This window comes from Pseudonaja textilis, chromosome 4 (genome assembly GCF_049901715.1).
Source record: "Pseudonaja textilis isolate UNSWEBS1 chromosome 4, rPseTex1.2, whole genome shotgun sequence".
Lineage (NCBI taxonomy): Eukaryota > Metazoa > Chordata > Lepidosauria > Squamata > Elapidae > Pseudonaja > Pseudonaja textilis.
In genome coordinates, this window is record NC_141993.1 from 83,002,276 (window position 1) to 83,023,043 (window position 20,768).

General features: G+C 42.0%; 1 protein-coding gene across 5 annotated transcripts in view; it reads left to right on the forward strand.

Moving 5' to 3' along the window:
* The first annotated feature begins 1,214 nt into the window (after positions 1–1,214).
* Positions 1,215–20,768, forward strand: part of FXR1 (FMR1 autosomal homolog 1) — a 42,769-nt gene continuing 23,215 nt past the window's right edge. For 3 of the 5 annotated variants that reach the window (XM_026705717.2, XM_026705718.2, XM_087933517.1), the window contains exon 1: positions 1,425–1,698. In XM_026705717.2, coding sequence (XP_026561502.1) covers positions 1,648–1,698 — 51 coding nt within the window. In that variant the 5' untranslated portion in view covers positions 1,425–1,647. The other 2 variants (XM_087933516.1, XM_087933515.1) reach the window with 2 other exon arrangements.

Below are 20,768 nucleotides of genomic sequence, written 5' to 3' on the forward strand. Positions count from 1 at the left end.
GCATTAAAAAAAATCCTTTTCATATGTCCTATTATTCCAGGGTTCAGTTTCATTAGGTGACCCCGATTTGGGAAAAACAGGTTTTACCTTGTCCATTTTATCCATACAATGCACTTTTTTTGTATCTTAATCACCTCCTGCCTATTAGTCACCTCCTTAATCAGTTTTGTTCCATAGAGTATCAACCTTGTAAACTCTCAAATTTCCTCTTTCTGCTATGTACTCAAAATCGAGTGATTAAGATATACATGTATGGGTGTAGGTATATATATATGGATGTACATAGCACGTGTATATGTGTGTTATGTATGTGTATATACTTTCGAGAGCAGGCAACAGAATTTCATTTTTAATGTGTGTATGGTGCCCACAATAAAAAATGACAATAAAGATTATCTTTTTTTAAAAAAAACCCAAGAGCCACAATTTCATATGGATGGTACTTCAACCTTGGATCATCTTAGCTGTCCTCCTCGGGGCCTTCTCTAACTCCACTTTATGTCCTCTGCTCCTGTCAATGACCAAAATAGCACATGATAGTCCTCAATTGACAATCACAACTGAGTCCAAGATTTATGTCACAAAGCGAGACATGTTAGGTGAGTTTTGTCCCATTTTGCATCCTTTTCTTGCCACTGTTGTTAAATGAATCACTGCAGCTGAGCTAAATTAGTAGCAAGGTGATTAAGTGACTCTGGCTTTCCCACTACTGCTTGTCAGATTGTGAAAGGTAAATCAGTTTTCAAACTGTTGTAAACTGAGGACTATCTCTAGTCCTCATGCAGTGGCACCATTGGTTTGTATAGGATTAACAGCTGCCAGGCAGCCATCCATTCAATCATTGTACACATGTTGTACTCTGACAATAAAAGTAATAATAATTGTTGGTCCCCATATGGCTTGTACCAAGAAAGCAGTGTTTGTCAACTTTTGACTGTTTTTAAAAGGTGGACTTTTAAGTCCCAGAATTTCCCAGCCAGAAAGCTGAGTGGGGAACTCTGGGATTTGAAACCCATGCTTCTTAAACCAGCCAAATTTCGGAAACGCTGCCAGCTTTTCTCGGATCCGACCTTCCTTCTGAGCCCACCGAAGTGGGCCCGCCGTTACTGGAGGCCTCCCCCTCATCACAGGTGGCTACACTACAACTCCCACGCCTCCTGCTCCGGGTGCATAACGGCTACGAGCCGCGAGGAATGCTGGGAGTTGAAGTCCCCAGCGCCGGGGCGGCCAGAGGCAGAGGCGGAGGAAAGTTGGTGGGGAGGGGAGAGAAACACTAAGCCACGGGAAGAAGGCGCGCAAGCCCCGCCCCCTGAGGGGTGGGGTGGGGGCGAAGAAGCCAGAACTCGCCTTCGGGGCTTGCGCGAGGCGCCCGAGGAGGGGACGCAGAACCGCCGAGGAGATCCTTCCGCCGCTGTGAGTCGCCCGAAGCGACTGAGGGCGGCGCCGCCCCCGCCTGTCGCGTTTCTCTGCCGCTCCGCCTCCCACGGCCCTGGGCCTGCGCCGGGTGTGCGGAGGGTGGGGGGGAGAGCCCTGGGGGCGGGGGGGGGGGAACCCGCGTCCCCTCCTTGTTCTTCCTCCCTCCTCTATAACCCACTCAGGTGGCGATAGTTTCTAGAAGCCCGTCCCGGCGTCCTTTGCGGCCCCAACATGGAGGAGCTGACGGTGGAAGTGCGAGGCTCCAACGGGGCCTTCTATAAGGTACGCCGCGCCCCGCTCCTCTTCACCCTGTCCCTCCCCTCGGGGCGACCGGCTGAAGCGGGAACGGCCGGGAGCTGCGACTTCAAGGGCGGGGTGTGTGTGTGGGGTGGTTCGGCCGCCATCGCCCCTCGGCTGACCACTGTTTTGTGTGTGTATGGGGGAGTCTTTCCGCCTCGGGCCGGAGAAAGGAAGGCTGAGGGGGCCTATAGGAGTCGCTGGGCGGGGGGGCGCTGAGGACAGTCTGGCGGGCAGGGGGAGGCGTCGGGGGCGGTTTGTGGTAGCTGCGGCGAGTTTTCGTCTTCGGAAGTGGGAGCCGGGGAAAGGGATGCCGTGAGGGCTGCTGGGGCGGCTTTTCATCTCTTCTCCCAGCCCCTGGAGGGTGGTTTTCTCGGGATATTTCGAGCCCTTCCATCCATACCGATAATAATAACCCAATCCATAGCTCTAAGCCCAGGAGCTTTGGTCTCCTTTGGGGTATTTTTTTAGTGCAGAGAATTGTGGGGGGGCATGATTTTCGGGACCCCAGAATGAGAGTGGGGTTCAGGGATAACGCTCTGCTCTTAATCTTCCTCTCTTTTCTGGCCCCTTTTCCACCCCCATTTTCTGACTCTTTTACTCGCCCCCTCTTTTCTGGCCCCCTTAATCCTCTTCTAGTCCTTTACTCATCTCTTTTCTGACCCCTTTACTCACCTCCCTTATTTCTGACCCCTTTACTCACCCCTCTCTTCTTGCCCCTTTACTCATCCACTCTTTTCTCGGCTCTTTATTCATCTCCTCTTTTCTGGCCCCTTTACTCATCTTTGATATACACCCCCCAGGAGATGTGAAGTCATAACAATTAAAATGTAAGAAAGAGCCCTGCTGGCCTGTGAAGTTCTGATCCTCCCAAATTCAGGAAACTTTCAGGTCACAACTGACCTGGCATAATGGCATGGCTCATTTCGTCTTGGGGGCTCTCAGGAGTTTATTTATGTCATCTGAAAGCCCTTTTTCCCCTGCTACCCTCTCTGGAATGCCAGGATGTTGCAGGATCAATACAGGATACTCTCTCAGCTGTTCCTGTCAGTCTGTCTTCCTGAGCCAAGCCTTGGATTCCTGAAAATCCTAACCCTTTTTATGGTGTGTGAGGCCTGTGCGGTCCTTTAGAGAGAAGTGCTGCTAGCGGTCAGCGGTGTGAATATTAGTTTAGCACTGCATTGTGTAAATTAATTGCATGTAATAACATGCATGTACTGCTTGTTCTATCCTGCTATCAGATTCCATATTCTTTTTTTTTTATTATTATTTCAAGTTGAATGAGTAGTGGTAAGTATAATAGATCTCATGGAAATTTGAAGGATTCTTAAAAAACAGATGTTCCAAGCACTGTCCTTAATAGTTTAGTAAGATTAATGGGAGGAATCCCTATAAAATGTTAGCTGTAACAACTACATGCCATACTTTTGAATTCCTATATAGCATGTGAGCTGTGTTCTTCATTTGTTGTGCTAAAGTGTCTTTCCCCCCTCAATATGACATTTTTATGTAGTCTCTAGGTTCTAAAAGGTGATCCTAATTTAAAAAACGTTAGAATTGAACCCAATGCTTTTTGAACTGTTTCTATAAAGCATTTTGGCCTTTCCTTGGTTCATAATGTTGCATCATATAATAAACATTTCCTTTTAAAGACTAGTGTTTAACATGTATTCTATATTTAATTTTTTTAAAAATAGGATGGGTGGACATCTGGAGCCATTAGTTGAAGCCACAATGAGGGATATACTTACATGTATACGTAAAAGAACTTGGGATATATTCTGTATTGAAACATTTCTCATTTAGTTCACTCAAATTCATTTTCTCTGAATGATGACAAAGCACCTCATCCCAAAAGTATCTGCAGTCCACTAGTATTGATGTTCTATCAGAAGTTTATGTCTCATTATTGCTTTTGTATACATAAATGAAGGGAAGTAGAATAGTGGTGGGATTCAAATATTGTTACCACTGGTTTGGTGGGCGCGCTTTGCACAAGTGCAGAGGCGTTCTAACTCACCTCCTGCAAGCTTGCACTCTCCCGGTTGCTTCAGCAGCTGCCGCGCGGCACTCTGCTGTGTCGCGCAAAGCAGCTGCATTTCAAATTCAGAGGATAAAGGTGAGTATGGGAGCCCAGGTGGACCCAACAGCAGAGTGGCAGAGAAAACCGGTTCGGTCTCCACTGCTCATCACCGCTACTGGCTCTGCAGAACTGAGCCGAACCGGTAGAATATCACCACTGAAGTGGAAGTGATATTGTTGGGATGGAAGTTGTTGTGATGGTATCCATGCTACATTAGTAGGTGTGTAGCTGGAGTGCTCTCCTTGTTTCCATTTTTTTACTAGAGGCACAAGCCTTCTCAACAACTGAAAGTCTACAGTCAGCTCATTTAGCAGCTCAGCTTTCTTGGATTGGGATAGCTCAATGCTTTGATAACACACAAATGGCTTATACATATGCACTTGACATTGAAGGCTGTTCAGAAGTTACAATTGTTGCAGATCATAACTACCTGCTTATTGAATTATATGCTAAATTGCATCATATAGCATGGACCTGAAAATGCTGCACTGGTCTTCCCTCAATTATAGGAACCCAGTATTAGGTGTTGGCATTGGTCTATACAACTTTAAGTACTAGGAATTTAATATTATCTTCCCCAATACCATCTAATCTGTACATTGACAATAGCTGGGAATACCCAGCAGGTTGGTTTGGTTCAGAGTTCAAGGGCTAACGTTATAGCCATGGTGGTGCAGTGGTTAGAATGCAGTATTGCAGGTTAACTCGCTGCCCACTGCCAGGAGTTCGATTCTGACAAGCTCAAGGTTGACTCAGCCTTCCATCCTTCCAAAGTCAATAAAACAGACCGCTTAGAGCTGTAAAGCACTATGAAGCAGTATATAAGTCTAAGTGCTATTGTTATTATAACATTCTCAATAGCAATATCTCAGTTACAAAATTCTACAGAGGAAAGGTAGCTTAAAAAGGAGCCTCTGTGGTGCAGTTGTGAGAATGCAGTATTGCAAGTAACTTCTGCAGCCAGCTGCCTATAATTTGGCACTTCAAATCCCACCAGGCTCAAGGTTGACTCAACCTTCCATCCTTCCAAGGTGGGTAAAATGAGGGCCCAAATTGTTGGGGACAATATGCTGACTCTGTAAACCACTTAGAGAGGGCTGTAAAGCACTATAAAGCGGTATATAAGTCTAAGTGCTATTGCTATTATCTTTTACATGTCAGTTGAAGATGTGTTTGTTTACCCAGGGATTCGTAAAGTAATGATTTCTGGACCAAGCAGTTTTCATATTTCCTGTTTATATGATTTTTCTTACAATTAACATTGTTTCTAATTTGTGAAAGTAGTTTTGAAGAATTATTATTTGACATTACTATATTCCTTTTTAAAGTTGCTTGGGAACCTGTGGAAGTAAGAGTAGTATGGAAATAGTCATTTGGTAGTGGGATTTAAAATTAAGAAGTTATATTAAAATAATCATTGGCAGATTTATTTTCTCAAAATAATACTGTGCTACATGTAATTTAGATTGAGCTTGAATGTTGAGCAGACAGCAACATCAAACTTGTGTTATCTGTTTATACCCTGTTCAGATGGTTAAGTGGATAGCTGTAGTTATTATGCCAAATACAAAATATAAATTCAAACAGAAAAACAGACAGTTAAAACTTTGACTAGAGATATGAGTCCACAGTAAAAGCAAAATAAAGACCAAATATGATGTATTGTACATTATAAGGGTAGACAAAGTCCACTTCTGCCTGGATAAGTGGACCTCTGAGAGGAGATACTTTTTCAATAGGGTCTGGTCTGCTTAGTATCAAATCTTTGATTGATTTTAGGCCACTAAAGTATCCCATTTTTCTGGTGTGGTCTTCATAGAATCTGATTATTTCTTTAATTAGAGTTCCATATCACCTTTGAGTGTTTGTAGGATTATCACATACATACTTCTTAATAGCTATTATAATCACATGAAAAATAATACAGACTTGTCATTTTTCATATTTTCTAAGAGATGAGTACTACTGTTATAGAAATCTATATCTAGTTTCCCCTTCTTTACAAGAAGTAATCTGAAAGATGTTGAGAGCCTGTCTTTTGAAGAAAATAATATGCCAGAAACATTTTCAGCAAAGAATGTCTGAGGCACTCCGAAGATGCTGAATCACAACTTGTAGCACCCATCACCATTAGCCATAGTTTTTGGAATCACTGATTATTGCAAAGTAACTCATGAAAGATCTTAGTTTCCTTACCCCCAATATAGGTGACAGCTTTCAGTGGCTAAATTTGGAAAGTAGGTTGAAAAAAAAATCAACCAGGCTGAGTATAACCAGGGTTTTAGAGACGGTCTCTACAGCTTTACTTCTGTATTAATCAAGCCACATTTCTTGCCTTTCTGGATAAATACTATTGATGCTGTTTTTCTCCCTAGTCCACAAAGGGATTCTACTATACATTTCCTATTTATCACATTGTGATCAGTCAGTGTGATTATTTATTGAACATAGCAATGTCATTAATTGAGACTCATGACAATCAGAATACTTGATAATGCTTAGCTCTGCTAAACTATAATATTAGGAATACCATGGCTGAAATTCGTAAAAAAAAAAAAAAAGTTTTACGCTCAAATTGCTGTTTCATTGTTTACCACAATGTGTAGAAGGCAGTGAAGATGGTCTGTATCAAAACAGCTGAAGTTTGTGGTGGGAAAGGAAGCATCAAAAAAAGAGATACTTTTCATATTTTGTGTTCCAAAATCAACACTTATGTTTTGGACTTTCTCTTGAAAGGAGTTCTAGGGCAATGGTGGCTAACCTTTTTGGGCTCCTGTGCCAAAAATTGTGCGCACGCTTGCGCTCACATGCCAGCACCCAGCTCGCCCGCATGCCCCCTACGCATGCGTGCGCACAATCCCCACCTACCGCCGCCCCCTTATCTGCACTGCGCCTCACAGCTGATTTTCAGCCTGTTTGAGGCCTTTTTCGGCCTCCCAGAGGCTTGAGGAAGGCGTCTGCAGGCCTTGCAGGCAGAAAACTAGCCCCGTTTTGTCACTTCTGGTTATTTTTGGAAAAACAGGAAGCAACAAAATGGGGCTAGTTTTTGGCCTGCAAAGCCTGCAGACGCCTTCCTCAAGCCTCTGGGAGGCTGAAAAAGGCCTCAAACTGGCCGAAAATCAGCTGTGAGGCACACGCATGCGCAGTGAGGTAAGTTTGCCTGCAGCTTGTGTGCCAGCACAAATGGCTCTGCATGCCACCTGTGGCACGTGTGCCATAGGTTTGCCATCGCGATTCTAGGGGATTCTCAAATAATGGATAGTTAAAAATACCCCTCTAAAATAGTGAGCGATTAATAGTGAAACTATCCAGCATATGCCTTTTTATTGATTTTAACAAACTGCAAAAAAATGTTTCCTAGAAGGAGGTGTCATGACTTAGATTAGCCATTTGGAAAGTCTTTTCATCTTAAAAGGTTTCTGAGGCATTGAAGGGGGCCTCTGAATATTATTTCAGTAAGTGATTAGTTTCTTAAACGAAGAGAGGGCGTTTGCTATCTGATCGTAAACCATTTAGGATTTTCCAACTTTCATACAAAAGCCATTAGGGCTATGATAGAAATTTTAGCAATAATAGCTCCCTTAGCCCAATAATAATAAATTAATAATATTGGGGATTATTATTTTTAAATGCATTGGACTTGCATGCAGTTTTCAGTCAAGGGAATTTGTTGTACTTGAAAATAATATTAGGGTTTCTTCCCCCTCCCCCCCCCTAAAATTGGAGGGATTGGCAGAAATTCGTTGAGCAAATAATAATTGAAGCAGATCAGCAGAAGCAGACAGTTTTCAATAGATTAGTTTTAGAATCACATAAATATTTTAGGAGAACTTTTATACTTGCTGAGAACTTTAGCACTTACATGGCAATCTCTGGAAGTATAGACTAGGCAAAAAAATAAGAAAAGCATATTGGATGAAGACAGTGGCAATCTATACCTGTTCTGTAGCCGTAAAAAAAATCCCAGGAAGTCTGTTTCAGGCATGGAAATAAAGTTACGTGTATCCTATAATTACAGAGTATACCACCGGACTGGCTTTCCTGTTGAGATTTGATTTGCTGTGAGCATTCTTTGAGGGAAGGAATGTTGAATAATTCCATTCCACAGGAGGCCAGCAAGTATTTGGAGGGGGGGAGCCAACAGTTTGCTGTCTCTGGTTGCCCCTGCCTTTAGAAACATCTTGTGTCCTGACAAGGGGAATTTCCCCAATTCCTTGGTTTTCAAAAAGATTTTGAAAACTATCTGGCAGAGTGGTGGACACTAATGGTGCTGGAATTGTCTTAACTATGTTAGATTGATAAATACTGTTTGATCAGGTTGTGTTATTCTGATTATAAACTGCCTTGAGTCATTTGTAGGAGTGGGTGATCACATAACATGCTTGTTTGGGGATCACTTATTTACATACCAAGTAGAATTATGTTGCAGCTGTTCAGCATTATTATATACTAATTAGTATTCTTATAAATTTTAAACCTAGCTGAGAAATGTGTGTAATATTTTGTTCTTTTAAACAAACATACACCATCATATAGCTTCATATAGTTTTCCTTATATGAAGGCTAAAATTTCATGAATGAATTCACTGAGACAAATCCTTTGTTCTACATTGCTCACTCTACAAGACTGAATCATTCTCTAAGAAGTTTTGGATGTGTTAGTCTTTTCTGTGGGCAGAGTTTCCAAAGTAGTTCACGCTACAACTTCAGATAAATATGCAGAAATCTAAGAAATATCCAGTACTTGCAATTTTTTTAAAACCTCAGCTGGAGCCTCTGTGAGGCTTTATCTTTGTTTAGGTCAGAGTCAGTGTTGTCCGGAGAACAAAATAGGCCTGGCAGAAAAAAAAAGACGTATCCATTTTGTCTAGTGGGAATATTTTTTAAATTTTAACAGTTTTTTTGAACAAAAGTGACAAAATTTGCTTGAAATCATTAGTTTGACCATAAGCAACCTGCCTCTACTTTTGCTTTCTTCTGCTACCCATGAGTCATGTCTTTTTTATTTTGAGCTCTCATTGGCTCTCTCACATTCACTTGTCACTGTCACATTGCATAGCTGTGAGGTTATTTTAGGCTATCTGATTTTGATAGTAGAGCTGTGAAGACATTCGCTACTGAGAATTTAAATAGTCTATCTTCTGTTGCTTTTAAAATCTTTTTTGTAGTAATTATAGTAATATTATTAAAGATTATAGTTAAGAAGAAGAAAACTAATAGAAACAAAAAAATAAGGTGCAGAAAAATATAAAGGAAAAAATAAGCATAAAAAAGCAAAAGAAATACATACATTTCTTCCCCCTTAATCACATATAAACAATTTTAGTTACTTCTCTTAAAATACAATACATTATCTTCTTTCGATATCTCAACTCATATCCTCAAAATTTTCTCATTCATGTCTAGTTAACAAAAGTCCACTAAAGGTTAACAGAGATAACAGTTGGTTTATTTTAATCTTGATCAGATAACCAAATTTACTGGTATATTCCTTCCTGTATTTTTAACAATCTTGATTTTTAGTGCTTTCAAATAATTTCCCAAAATTTTATTTCTTATTTTTTATTTATCCCTTCCCACAAAATTCTTCAGAACTTTAACAAATCTCTTTTGTAAATTCAATATAGGAAGATGTCCAAATTGCTCTTTTGATTTATTTTATATTTCTTTTAATTATTAAGATAGCCTGTTTTCATTTGTATATCCAATATAGCATCTTTCTCCGTATAATTCTTATTGCCTGTTCTTTATGAATAGACAATCAAATCAGTTTTGAGTCTTGTGTGGTAAAACTTGTTCTTCTCATAACTTATTTTTAAACACTGTTTATAAAAGAAAAGACACCCTTAAAATTCTGGATCCATTGTTCACAAATATCTCTCAAAACATCCAGTTCTATTTATTACATCCTGTAAGTCAAATTTAAGTGTCCTTCTTTAGTTCCCTGGTTCTCTTTAGTCTTAACCTTTAGAATCTTATCCTATCATACTTTTTAAAAAGACAATTCAAAACAAAAGCATTTTTCCATGGAATGACTTCTTAAAATTTATTTCAAAAGTATATGCTAATGACTTTTCTCAACAACTTCATGTAGATGAAGAATAGGGGAGCAAACTAAGCTCTATGGCACCTCTTTTGGGAGTCTCCGTAGGCTTGACATCTCCCCTTCTGCAAATGATGGACTGAAATCATTCTCTCAGGAAGAAGCAGAAAAAGGACATACAGGTAGTCTTCAACTTACGACCACAGTTGAGCACAGAATTTATTTTGCTAAGTGAACAATTTGTTAAGTGAATTTTGTCCCATTTTACGAATTTTCTGGCCACATTTCTTAAGTGAATCACTGCAGTTGTTAAATTAGTAGCACAGTTGTTAAGTGAATCTGGTTTCCCCATTGACTTTGCTTGTGAGAAGGTCAGAAAATGTGATCACATGACCCAGGAACACTGCGACCATTATAAACCTGAATCAGCGGTCAAGCATCCAAATGTAAATCATATTACCATGGGGATGCTGATTCATAAGTGTGAAATATAATCATAACTCACTTTTTTCAATGCCATTGTAACTTTGAATGGTCACTAAGTGAACTGTTCTAAGTCGAGGACTCCCTGTATTCTTAACACATAATTTAACTTGTTTAGAGAGAAAAGAAGATCTCATTAAAAGCTGCAGTAATAGATGCTCAGTTTATTTTTTACTAAACCATCAGGAAAGGTGTACAAACGAATGGGTTGTTGGCATATTGTATTTAGTATATGATTCCTGGCTGATAGTGAGTTCCAAGGGCTTAAGCCTTCTATCTTAGTTGAAGAATTGTATAATTGGTAGTTCACTTTTTTAGCCAAGCCAGGATTTTAAGTCAACGCTTCCCTGAGTTGCAGTCCTCGTAAGAAGTCTATTCACAACTGAGCCTAAAACTACCAAGGTAGTCCCTTTGGTCTACAGGTGGTCCTTGACTCATGACTACAATTGAGCCCCAAATTTCTGTTGCCAAGTAAGGCACTTGTTAAGTGAGTTGTGCCTCATTTTATGACCTTTTTGCCCCAGTTGTTAAATGAATCATTGTAGTTGTTAAATGAAACATTAAGCTACTCTGGGTTTATCAGAAGCCGGCTAAGGAGGTAACAAATGGGGATCACATGACTGGGACAGTGCAGAGGTCATAAATACTGTACATGTATCTGAATTTTGATCACGTGACCTTGGGAATGCTGTAGTGATCATAAGTGTGGAAAATGGTCATAGGTGCTTTTCATAGGTGTTGTAACTTTGAATAGTCACTAAACAAATGGCTGTAAGTCAAGGACTGCCTATATTGCTCTTTCCAAAAAGATCTGAACTACTAATACTAAGGAGCATTTTGGACTTTAATACTTCAAAATACTTGAGGGGTAAATGTTTGACCAGCATATCTAAGGCAGGGCTCCCTCAAAAGGAGGCCAAATTGGTCTGTAATGGCTGGTACAGTTTATAGCTGTTGATACATTACATTACAGGGACTTTACAGCCCTCTCTAAATGGTTTACAGAATCAGCATATTGCCCCAAACAATTTGGGTCCTCATTTTGAATCTTTGGAAGGATGGAAGGCTGAGTTAACCTTGAGCCTGTTGAGATTTGAACTGCCAAATTGCAGTCAGCTGGCAGTTAGCAGAAGTAGCCTGCAGTACTGCACTCTAACCACTGCACCATGGTGGCTCATACTATAGTGAAATTGTAACAAAGGCAATTGTTAAGACTTGTTTTCTGATGGGAGATTAGTTTGATTGGAGATATAGCAAATTGGATTTGACATAATACACACAAACTGTACACTTTGTTACGGAGCTGTGGTCCTTCACTTTCCTGTAGTAATGGAGCTTTTACAGTGGTGTTTGGTTCCATATCTCAGTATTGTAATGTCTCAGTATTGATTCCCATTCAATTGATACACTGCCACTGCAATTCTGAAACCCTATTAAAATTGTTTGTGTAGAAATTGGGCATTGGCATAATTACCCGAGAAAGCCCTTTCTATCTACATTGCATGAGAGTCTAGGAATGGGATTTGACTCCTCCCTCTGATGTCATAGATGTCTGCCACTATATAAAAAGCCAGCTGGTTCCCCAGTTTTTAGGCGAAGATTCTTGACAGATGTAACATGTCTCTGGAATATAGTGAAATTAATTCACCCCCCCCCCAAGACCAGACGCACAAGGGTGGGGCTGGACTCTCTTGCAGTGTAGATAGAAAGGGCATTCTCAGGTAATTATACCAACACCCATTCTCATCCACGTTGTGCCGAGAGTCCAGGAATGGGACATACCAAAGCCTGCATGTGCACAGAAGGGCCCTCATCTGGTCCACTCACTCCGGTTGTGGGACAACTTTTTGAAGTACCCTTCTTCCAGATGTGGCATCAGCCAAGGCAAATGAGTCCAGGAGATAGTGTTGTATAAATGGCGAAGGAGACGCCCAGGAAACTGCCCTGCAGATTTCCTCAAGGGACGCCTGGGTAGTTCAGGCAGCGGAAGTAGCAGCACTTCTAGTGGAGTGGGCTGTTAGTTTCTTGGGCATCGGAAGGGACAAAGTCTACTAGGCCTTGGAGAACATGCTTGATCCATCTACCAATGGTGGATGACGAAGCCTTGTTTCCCCAAATATTAGGATGAAAGGTTACAAACATAGCCTCGGAATTCCCAAAAACGGCAGTACATTTGATGTAGATGTGGAGAGCTCGCCTTACATTCACTGTATGCCACTTGTGCTCCAACTCATGGCACGGTTTGAGGCAGAAATCTGGTAACACTGTGTCTTGTGCCCGATGAAACCAAGAATTCACTTTAGGAACAAATGTAGGATCTAGCTTTAGAACCACCCTGTTCTCATGGAAAATGCACAGATCCTGTCTAATTGAGAGTGCTGCAAGTTCTGACACTCTCCCGGCTGAATGGCCACTAGAAAGGCCACTTTGATGGTTATAAGTTGAAGCGATACAGAACTAAGAGGTTCAAACGGGGGATCCTGTAAGGGTCAGCAAAACTCTAGGATGATCCCAGGTGGGATACCTGTGAACTACAGGGGGACATAGACAAGAAACCCCCTTCAAAAACCTGCAAACTGAGGGATGGTGAGATAGGGACGAATAATTGTCCCAGAACAACACTGATACCAGAGTCGCTACTTGATGGCAGAGGGTGTTAGGTGCCAGCCCTTGCTCTAGTCCAGGAGTAGGGAAACGTGGCTCTTTTATCACTTATGGACTTCAACTCCCAGAATTCCTGAGTGAGCCATAAAAGTTTCCCCATCCCTGGCCTACTGGTTTTTCAGTTGTGGGGAAATCAATTTTTGACTTGAATGGGACTGTTTAATATACAAATGTAGGACATCTGCTTACCTGTGCGTTTTGAGGAGTGGCGATGAATAGGTCTACTGCTGGCATTCCGAACCTGTGGGACAGATCTAGTAACAAGGATGGATGGAGACTCCACTCTGATGGATCGACTCTGGATTGGCTCAACCAGTTGGCCTGGGTGTTGGCGACCCCCCCAAAGTGCGCCCTGATGGATAGAAAGTGTCTCTCCCCCACCACCCCAGGTGTTCTGCTTCCCTCATCAAGGCCTTGGACCTGGTCCCCCCCCCCGCCTGTTGACATGTGCCTTTGCGGCCACATTGTCCATCATGACCAACATGTGGCAACCTGCCACTCTGTTCCGGAAATGCTTCAGGACTAGGAGGATGGCTTTGAGCTCTAAACAATTTATGGAGCAAGCCCTGTCCACCTGAGACCAACTCCCCTGGGCTATCTCGCCAGCTAGAAGGGCCCCCCTACCCTGAAGACTGGCATCTGTGGTGAGGATTCTGTCTGGTTCCTTGAATGGATAACCTCTCCAGACTGCAGGAGATTGCCACCACCTGAAGGAGCGAAGGATCTGTGGTGGAACCCTGAACCCTGATGGAAGTGTGGCTGGTTCCTGCCTATTGAAATGGCAGCTGGAACCATTGAAAAGCCCATGCATGGAGACATGCTCATGGGATGATGCCAATGCAGGAAATCATTTTCCCAAGGAGTTTGGACAGGTGAGACAAGAGGACTGTGTGCTGCCGTCAAATCTGAAGGATGAATTCATTGAGGCTCTCCCGCGCTCCAGGGAAAGAAAGACTTCGCAGAGAGACATATCGATGATCGGGCCAAGATGAAATAGTCTGGTCATTGGAGAGAAATGGCTTTCCTTGAAGTTGATAGAAAAACGGTGGTCCTGTAGGAACTGCAACATGGTATGTAGTTGCGATGGACGGAGTGGATTGACGCTGACTGGATCAAGATGTTGTCCAGATAAATTGGACCCTCACTGGAACAGCACAAAGTGAAGCTACCAAAACTGCCAAGACCTTGGTGAAAACCCTGGGGGCTGATGAGAGCCTGAATGGAAGGGCCCGGTACTGGAAATGCTTGTTTTGGTAACAAACGAAGAAAGTGGCAGTGATGGGGTCAGATGGGAACATGCAGGTAGGCCTCTGTGAGGTCTATGGAAGAGAGAATATCACCCTCCCGAACGTTCTCTAGGATGGAATGCAAAGCCTGTATCTTAAAATGCTTGTATGGGATGAACCTGTACAAAAAGTTGAGGTTGAGAATGGCTCGCCCCACCCCCCACCCCTGAGGCCTTTGGGATCACGAAGAGCCGAGAGTAGAAACCTAGCCCTCGTTGATCCACTGGAACTGGCTGTATGACCCTTACGTCCACCAGATGTTGAATGGCCAATTCCATAAGGGCCCGCTTGGAACTGTCCCGAGAAATAGGACAGCACACAAAAAGACATGGGGGTGGTGAGAGGAACTCCACCCAGTGACCCGACCTCACAGTCCTGAGCACCCAGGCATCCAATGTTGTCTCCTCCCATCTGGAGGCGAAGAAGGCCAAATGACCTCCGATGGGGGAGGGAGAACAGGCATTCACTTGGAGCAGCGGAATGAACAACCTCCTTCTCCTTGAAAGGGCCATTTACCAGTATGTTGAGGTTGCCTTCCTGCAGTCTCTGGTCATTGTTCCTGACGAGGAGGAAACGTTCTCTGGCCCTGTGAGAAACGAGTGGAGGACTTGGGCTGGAAGGAGGAGGGTTGATAGTATGGAGTGGGATGATATTCCGACTTTTTCCCCACTGAAGAGAGGACCTTTCTCTTGTCCGAGGTTTCCATCAAGTATGGCTCTAGGGCGTTGCCAAACAGCTTCTCTCCTGTGCATGGAGCAGACGCCAACTTCCATTTTCAGCGGGAATCTCTCTCATGCTCACCCCAAACAGATTGGGTAGGTGGGCTATTGAACTGTTGTTGCCTGGGAAAAACCCTCTGAGATGGGATCCCTTGGGAGTAAGCAGGGAATAGGGACTGTGGGGGAGAAGCTGTTAGAATCCCTCAGCTAGGCAACTGTTGTCTGATGGCAACAGAAACCATGTCCCTGATATAATCAGGCCTGCTACCTATGGGAGGGTCCAATGGCTGCAGGCCAGCAGCTGGAGTAAAGGTTGCTTTAGGCCTAGGCCTAAGTCTACCTTGGCTCATCTGACCTAGGAGGTGAGAGGAACCTGGGCCCTAGGCACCCTGCCTGAAGTTGGGCCCAGACATGCTTAAGTCCTGGGGCAGAAACTCTTCTTCCACCCTTTCTGGGGACCAAGCCTGAAGGTGGCTGGCAGAGCTAATTTCAGCCTCCCCCACCCTGGTCATAACCTCTGGGCAAACCTGAAATTCTTCTGATTGGGAGGATTGTTGCATCTGGCTCCTCATCTGACCCAGGGTCTTAGCAAACTGTTTTTCTAAAGCAGCATGCCTTCGTTTCTCAGCCCTGAGTTCAGATTTAGAAGTCTTCTTGGGGGCTAAAGCCTTGGCCTTGATCTTTGCTGCAGCCTCTCGTTTTGCTGAATGGCCTCTTCGTCTTCTTCTCTTCCTCATTGGGGCCTGAGAACCCTGCGCTTCTTCTAGGCCGGTGAGGTCTGACTGAGCCATTTCGCTCTCCATTTTTGCCAATAAAGTAGACACAAGGGGTGCTGGGAGCTTCCCCTATGAACGTGTCACCTGTTGCGTGGGTCAGGGTGAGCAAATTCTCAACTCTGAGGCCCCTTTTTGTTAGTAGCTACTCCTCCACAAAATGGCCGACCACCACTCAAAATGGCCACCCGCCACGTGCGCCGATCCTAGGAAGGCTTCGTAGCCTCACTCGCTCCCTAGGCTCTCTTAACAGCTCTGAGTGATCAAACTAACACTTACCTTCCATCAGCTGAGAGGCGGCTATATGAAGCTCCGGAAGTCAGCTGTGGAGCGGTCTTTGCAAATGCAAAGGGAACTGCGTGGGAGCTTGCAGAGCATTCCCTGTTCTCACAGCTCCTCCGATGGCAGCGCTGAAGCCTCAACGCTGCAGGAGAGCGGATCCCTGTTCTTCTCGTGGTACAGTTCAGCCGGAGCCCCAGGAGCTGTGTTGAAGCGATAGAACTGCTTCTCCTCTGTTTTTACTATTGATTCTTTGCTTTTAGCTTTTTTTCCTATCCAGTGATACTACTAGCTCTTTAGAGTAGAAGAGTCAAAAGCTGGGGAGCTTTTTATATAGTGGCAGACTCAGCTCTATGACATCAGAGGGAGGAGTCATATCATTCCTGGAGTCTCAGTGTGGATGAGAATTACTGTTTCTTTAAAAGGTTTATGCAGTTTCAGATTTGCTTGCTTTCGTTTCCTTGTTACCCGCTTTATAGTTTGAGACCTATCTGATGCATTTGTGTGGTTGTAGTCTTTCCCAATGGTGTATTGTCTGCTTATTTCTCACTGTAGACTAGGGTCACTAGAAAGGATTAAAATGGCATTTTGATTAGTAATTTGAATGATAAATGATTTCCAACATGATTACCCTTTTCATGTTAAACTGTTTATATGTCTTTGGAAAAAATTATGCAAAATAGTGTTGATTTCTATGTTGTGATATTCTTGTGTATAAACTGATTTTGTGTAAAGTGAACACTAGGATTTTTTACAGTGGCTTAACACTATTTTTAATTCAATTTAATTTCTAAATATGTATGTAGAGGATTACAGTTTAAGTCAGTAGATTTCTACTTATGTGTCAGAATTAATTTCTGAGTAGATTTGTGTAGAATGGGTCTGTGAAGCAGTAATTTCAATAATTTTGGTTATGGTGATGGTATTATTTGCTCAATTAATCAAAATTGTCTTTGAAGGTTACAGAGCTAAGCATTTAAATCAGAAAAAAACTACATGCATTTATTTAGTAGACAAAAACTTAATTACATGTAAAAGCAATATCCTAGGATTATGGTGGTCATTTAAAATTAAAAGTAAACCGGTGTCCTTAAATGGGCAGTGCAGAATGCACATCCATTTGTTAAGTGGGAAAAAATGAAATTGTGTAATGCTTGTTTCACAAACATGGCAATGGCTTTGTGTGACCAGAACCAATTGAATATGTTGAGATCAGTTTAAAAAGCCCTAAATGGCTTACACTCAGTCTCAAGGATTGGTTCTAATATACTGTCCAATCAGTGGGCTAAGATCAGCTGGAGAGGTTGTACTTGTGCTTCATAGTGTTGTGTCTCATAGTGGGAATGGAAGGAGGTCTCCATGACAGTGCTTCAGTTATGGAAAACTCAGAAGGTTTCTATGCTTTGTTTCAGAAAATACTTGAAAACCATGCCACTTAATTCAGGCACATGTAAACTATCAGTTGCCATAAAACATAGAATAACAGAGTTGGAAGGGACCTTGGAAGGTCATGTAGTCCAACTCACTGCACAAGCAGGAGAGTCTATTCTATACCATTTCAGACAAGTGGCTGTCCAGTCTTTTCTTGAAAGTATCCATTGATGGGGAACCTGCAAGTTCTGAAGTCAAACTGTTCCACTGCTTGATTGTTCTCACCATTAGAAACTTTCTCAGAAATTTAGAGTCCAATTGTTCATTAGATTGACTATTTTTATTGCTCAAGGATTATTGGTTTTATTCAGGGGAATACAATTGGGAATTGAGATCTACAGGTTGTACAGTTGCCATAGTTGTCCATCCCTGGTTTTATTGTACTGTTTTATTGGCAGTTATAAAGTTAAGAGCTGAGCGAATAAGCAGATAGGGATTGTAAATAGGAAAATCAGGTGGTTAGGATGGGGTCTCAGAGTTTCAAAATCTACCACAACAGAGACACTACTACATGGTACTCAAAACCTCAGATGTTCCACACTACTTGCACAAAGTATAAAAAGTAAACAATGAGAACTAGTGATCCTAATTCAACTTGGTGGGATGGTATACATTATCTGCACATAGCATGAGAAGCCTACAATTTATTTAAAAGTGGGAAACCCAGCAAAAAACCATGGAATGTTGTATATAAAGAAAACAATATACTTGCACAAAAATCTTTGAGCTGCAGTGTGGCAATTTTTGTTGAAAGAAGATGAATAAGAATAAAGAGAGAAATAAAATTGTGTTCTATACATTTCAAAATGGTACCAGTTCTGTTTTTCCTTTTATTCATACCCAAATTCTTTCCTACCAGTTTGACTTTTTCTCCATTTTCTGTGTCATGTTACTCTTCTATGGAGTCCTTGGGGCATCTGGGTTTGGCTGCACCAAGGACTCCACAGTTCAACCCTCAGCTACTGCAATAATCTTTCTGTTGCTTTATTCACTGTTCCTCCTCTTAAAAAATTAAGACTGTAGGGCACAGAGGAGGTTTTAAGATAGGCCATATTTTGTCAAAAGATCTCTAGTGGCTAGCAGTTGTTGAAGATTTATTCTTTGTCATACTCTAGGTCTCTGTTACCTCATATCCTGCCTATTGAACTGTTTGTTCCAGCTGCTCACCTTTTCTGCTGAACTATGATACGTGGACTTTTAGGATTTGGTAAATCTTCCAGACTTGAATATTTTAATGAACATTCTAGAAGTAATAGCTTCTTTTTATTATAAATAATAGGTTAGAATTAGAATTCTTTATTGGCCAAGTGTGATTGGACACACAAGGAATTTGTCTTAGTGCAAATGCTCTCAATGTACATAAAGATACACTTGTCAAGAGTCAAGAATCATAAGGTGCAACACTTAATAATAGTCATAGGGTACAATAAGCAATCAATCATACTAGGAAACTATATAAATTGTAAGGATACAAGCGACAAAGTTACAGTCATAAGTGGGAGAGGATAGGTGATAAGGAGTGATGAGAAGATTAATAGTAGTGCAGACTTTGTAAATAGTTGGACAGTGTTGAGGGAATTATTTGTTTAGCAGAGTGACGGCGTTCGGGGAAAAACTGTTCTTGTGTCTAGTTGTTCTGGTGTGCAGTGCTCTATAGCGTCACTTTGAGGGTAGGAGTTGAAACAGTTCGTGTTTCACAGCCCTCTTTTTGACTTGTGCAGTATACAGGTCCTCGATTAAAGGCAAGTTGGTAGTAATTGTTTTTTCTGCAGTCCTAATTATCCTCTGAAGTCTGTGTCTGTCCTGTTGGTTGCAGAACCAAACCAGTTATAGAGGTGCATATGATAGGCTCTATAATTCCTCTATAGAACTGTATCAGCAGCTCCTTGGGCAGTTTATCATTCACTCTTGGAGCTACACAACTGGTTTGGCGCTATTTTTTTTCAAAATAGGATTTATTTTTTTTACTTATGTGATCCCATGTACATCCAGGTATTGGTAAGCTGTCTTTCAATTATTGGCCAGTCATTTCATATATGATTGCCTCATCATCTGGAATTGAATGCAAAGTTGGAGTGAAGAAATGTGATATTAGAACAATATTTGTCTTGCGCTCTGTTCACCAATGGAACATTTGGCCTGACTTGTTGCCATTTGCAGAATTTGCTTTTAAAATGTACTCTGAGTTGTGCTCTTGGCATGAGGCAGAGTTTATGGCTGTAGCACACAGGGTTTGCTCTTGCCTTGAATTCCTTGAGCCTCAAAGTTTCTCCAAGCAGTGCAGCTAGCTCCCTTTTGAGAATGTCTGGATTCTGCCAAGGCTGTGTGTAAATGGATAGCGTATGTGCATAGAGAGGAAGGATCAAGAATTACTGTGTGGGATTTGAGTGGTTTTTCCATCTAATTTTTACCTTACTTCTGCCTGTCCAAGAAAATGGATTCAAAGTTTATTGCACTCTTTCCTGTGGCTGCTTAGCTCAACATGATGGTTTTTCATTCTGAAGTATATCTGGTGTTTCACTGCTTTCTCTATCTGCAGGAGTGGTTTTCCTGTTCCATGTATTCAGCTGTTTCCCCTTCTGTTCTAATCCCCCTGCCTTCCAGATAGGGTGGAATACACAATTCTATGTGCAGGAGGAAGAGGAGATTAAAACCTTTAATTCACTGAAAGGGCTATCCCGATACAAGGAGATTATTGGAAGCAGTGTCAAGTGTTGCGGAAAGCGGAGGAAATTGCCTTGAGGGACAGGAAGAAGAGTTGATGCCAAGACTGGTCAGGTTAAGATCATTAGCCTTGAGTTGCCAGTATAGTCTTGTCGGTTAGGGTCATTATTCTCCATGCATTCCATGGTGGATGGAGAGAGAGCATGAAGAAGGAGGTACTGTCATAGCTAACAGGCCTTGGGAACCATGGAAGACAGAAGCTGGAATTAAACAGGGAGCTGGACCACAGCAGAAAATATCCCTTTGTTCAGAAGAAGGTAGTATGAGAAAGGGACCAATTCTGTCTTAAATTACATAGGTATGTTAAATGGGAGTATTGCCTTAACAAGCTTTCAGGGCTGAGTTACATTATCCTGCTAGCAATATAATCTTTACAGAAACCCAAGTGGATTTTGTTTTGTTTTGTTTCTGTTTCTTGAGTTACGCCAGCCTTGAAGTTATGCCAGAGCTTGTAAGTCTTCAAAATAGTGTCTTATAAAAAGAAACTCTTCTTAATAAAATGGTTAAAATACTAACTATATATTACTGTTGTTAGTTGGACTCACACTTGGTTGGATGAATGCATCTTGT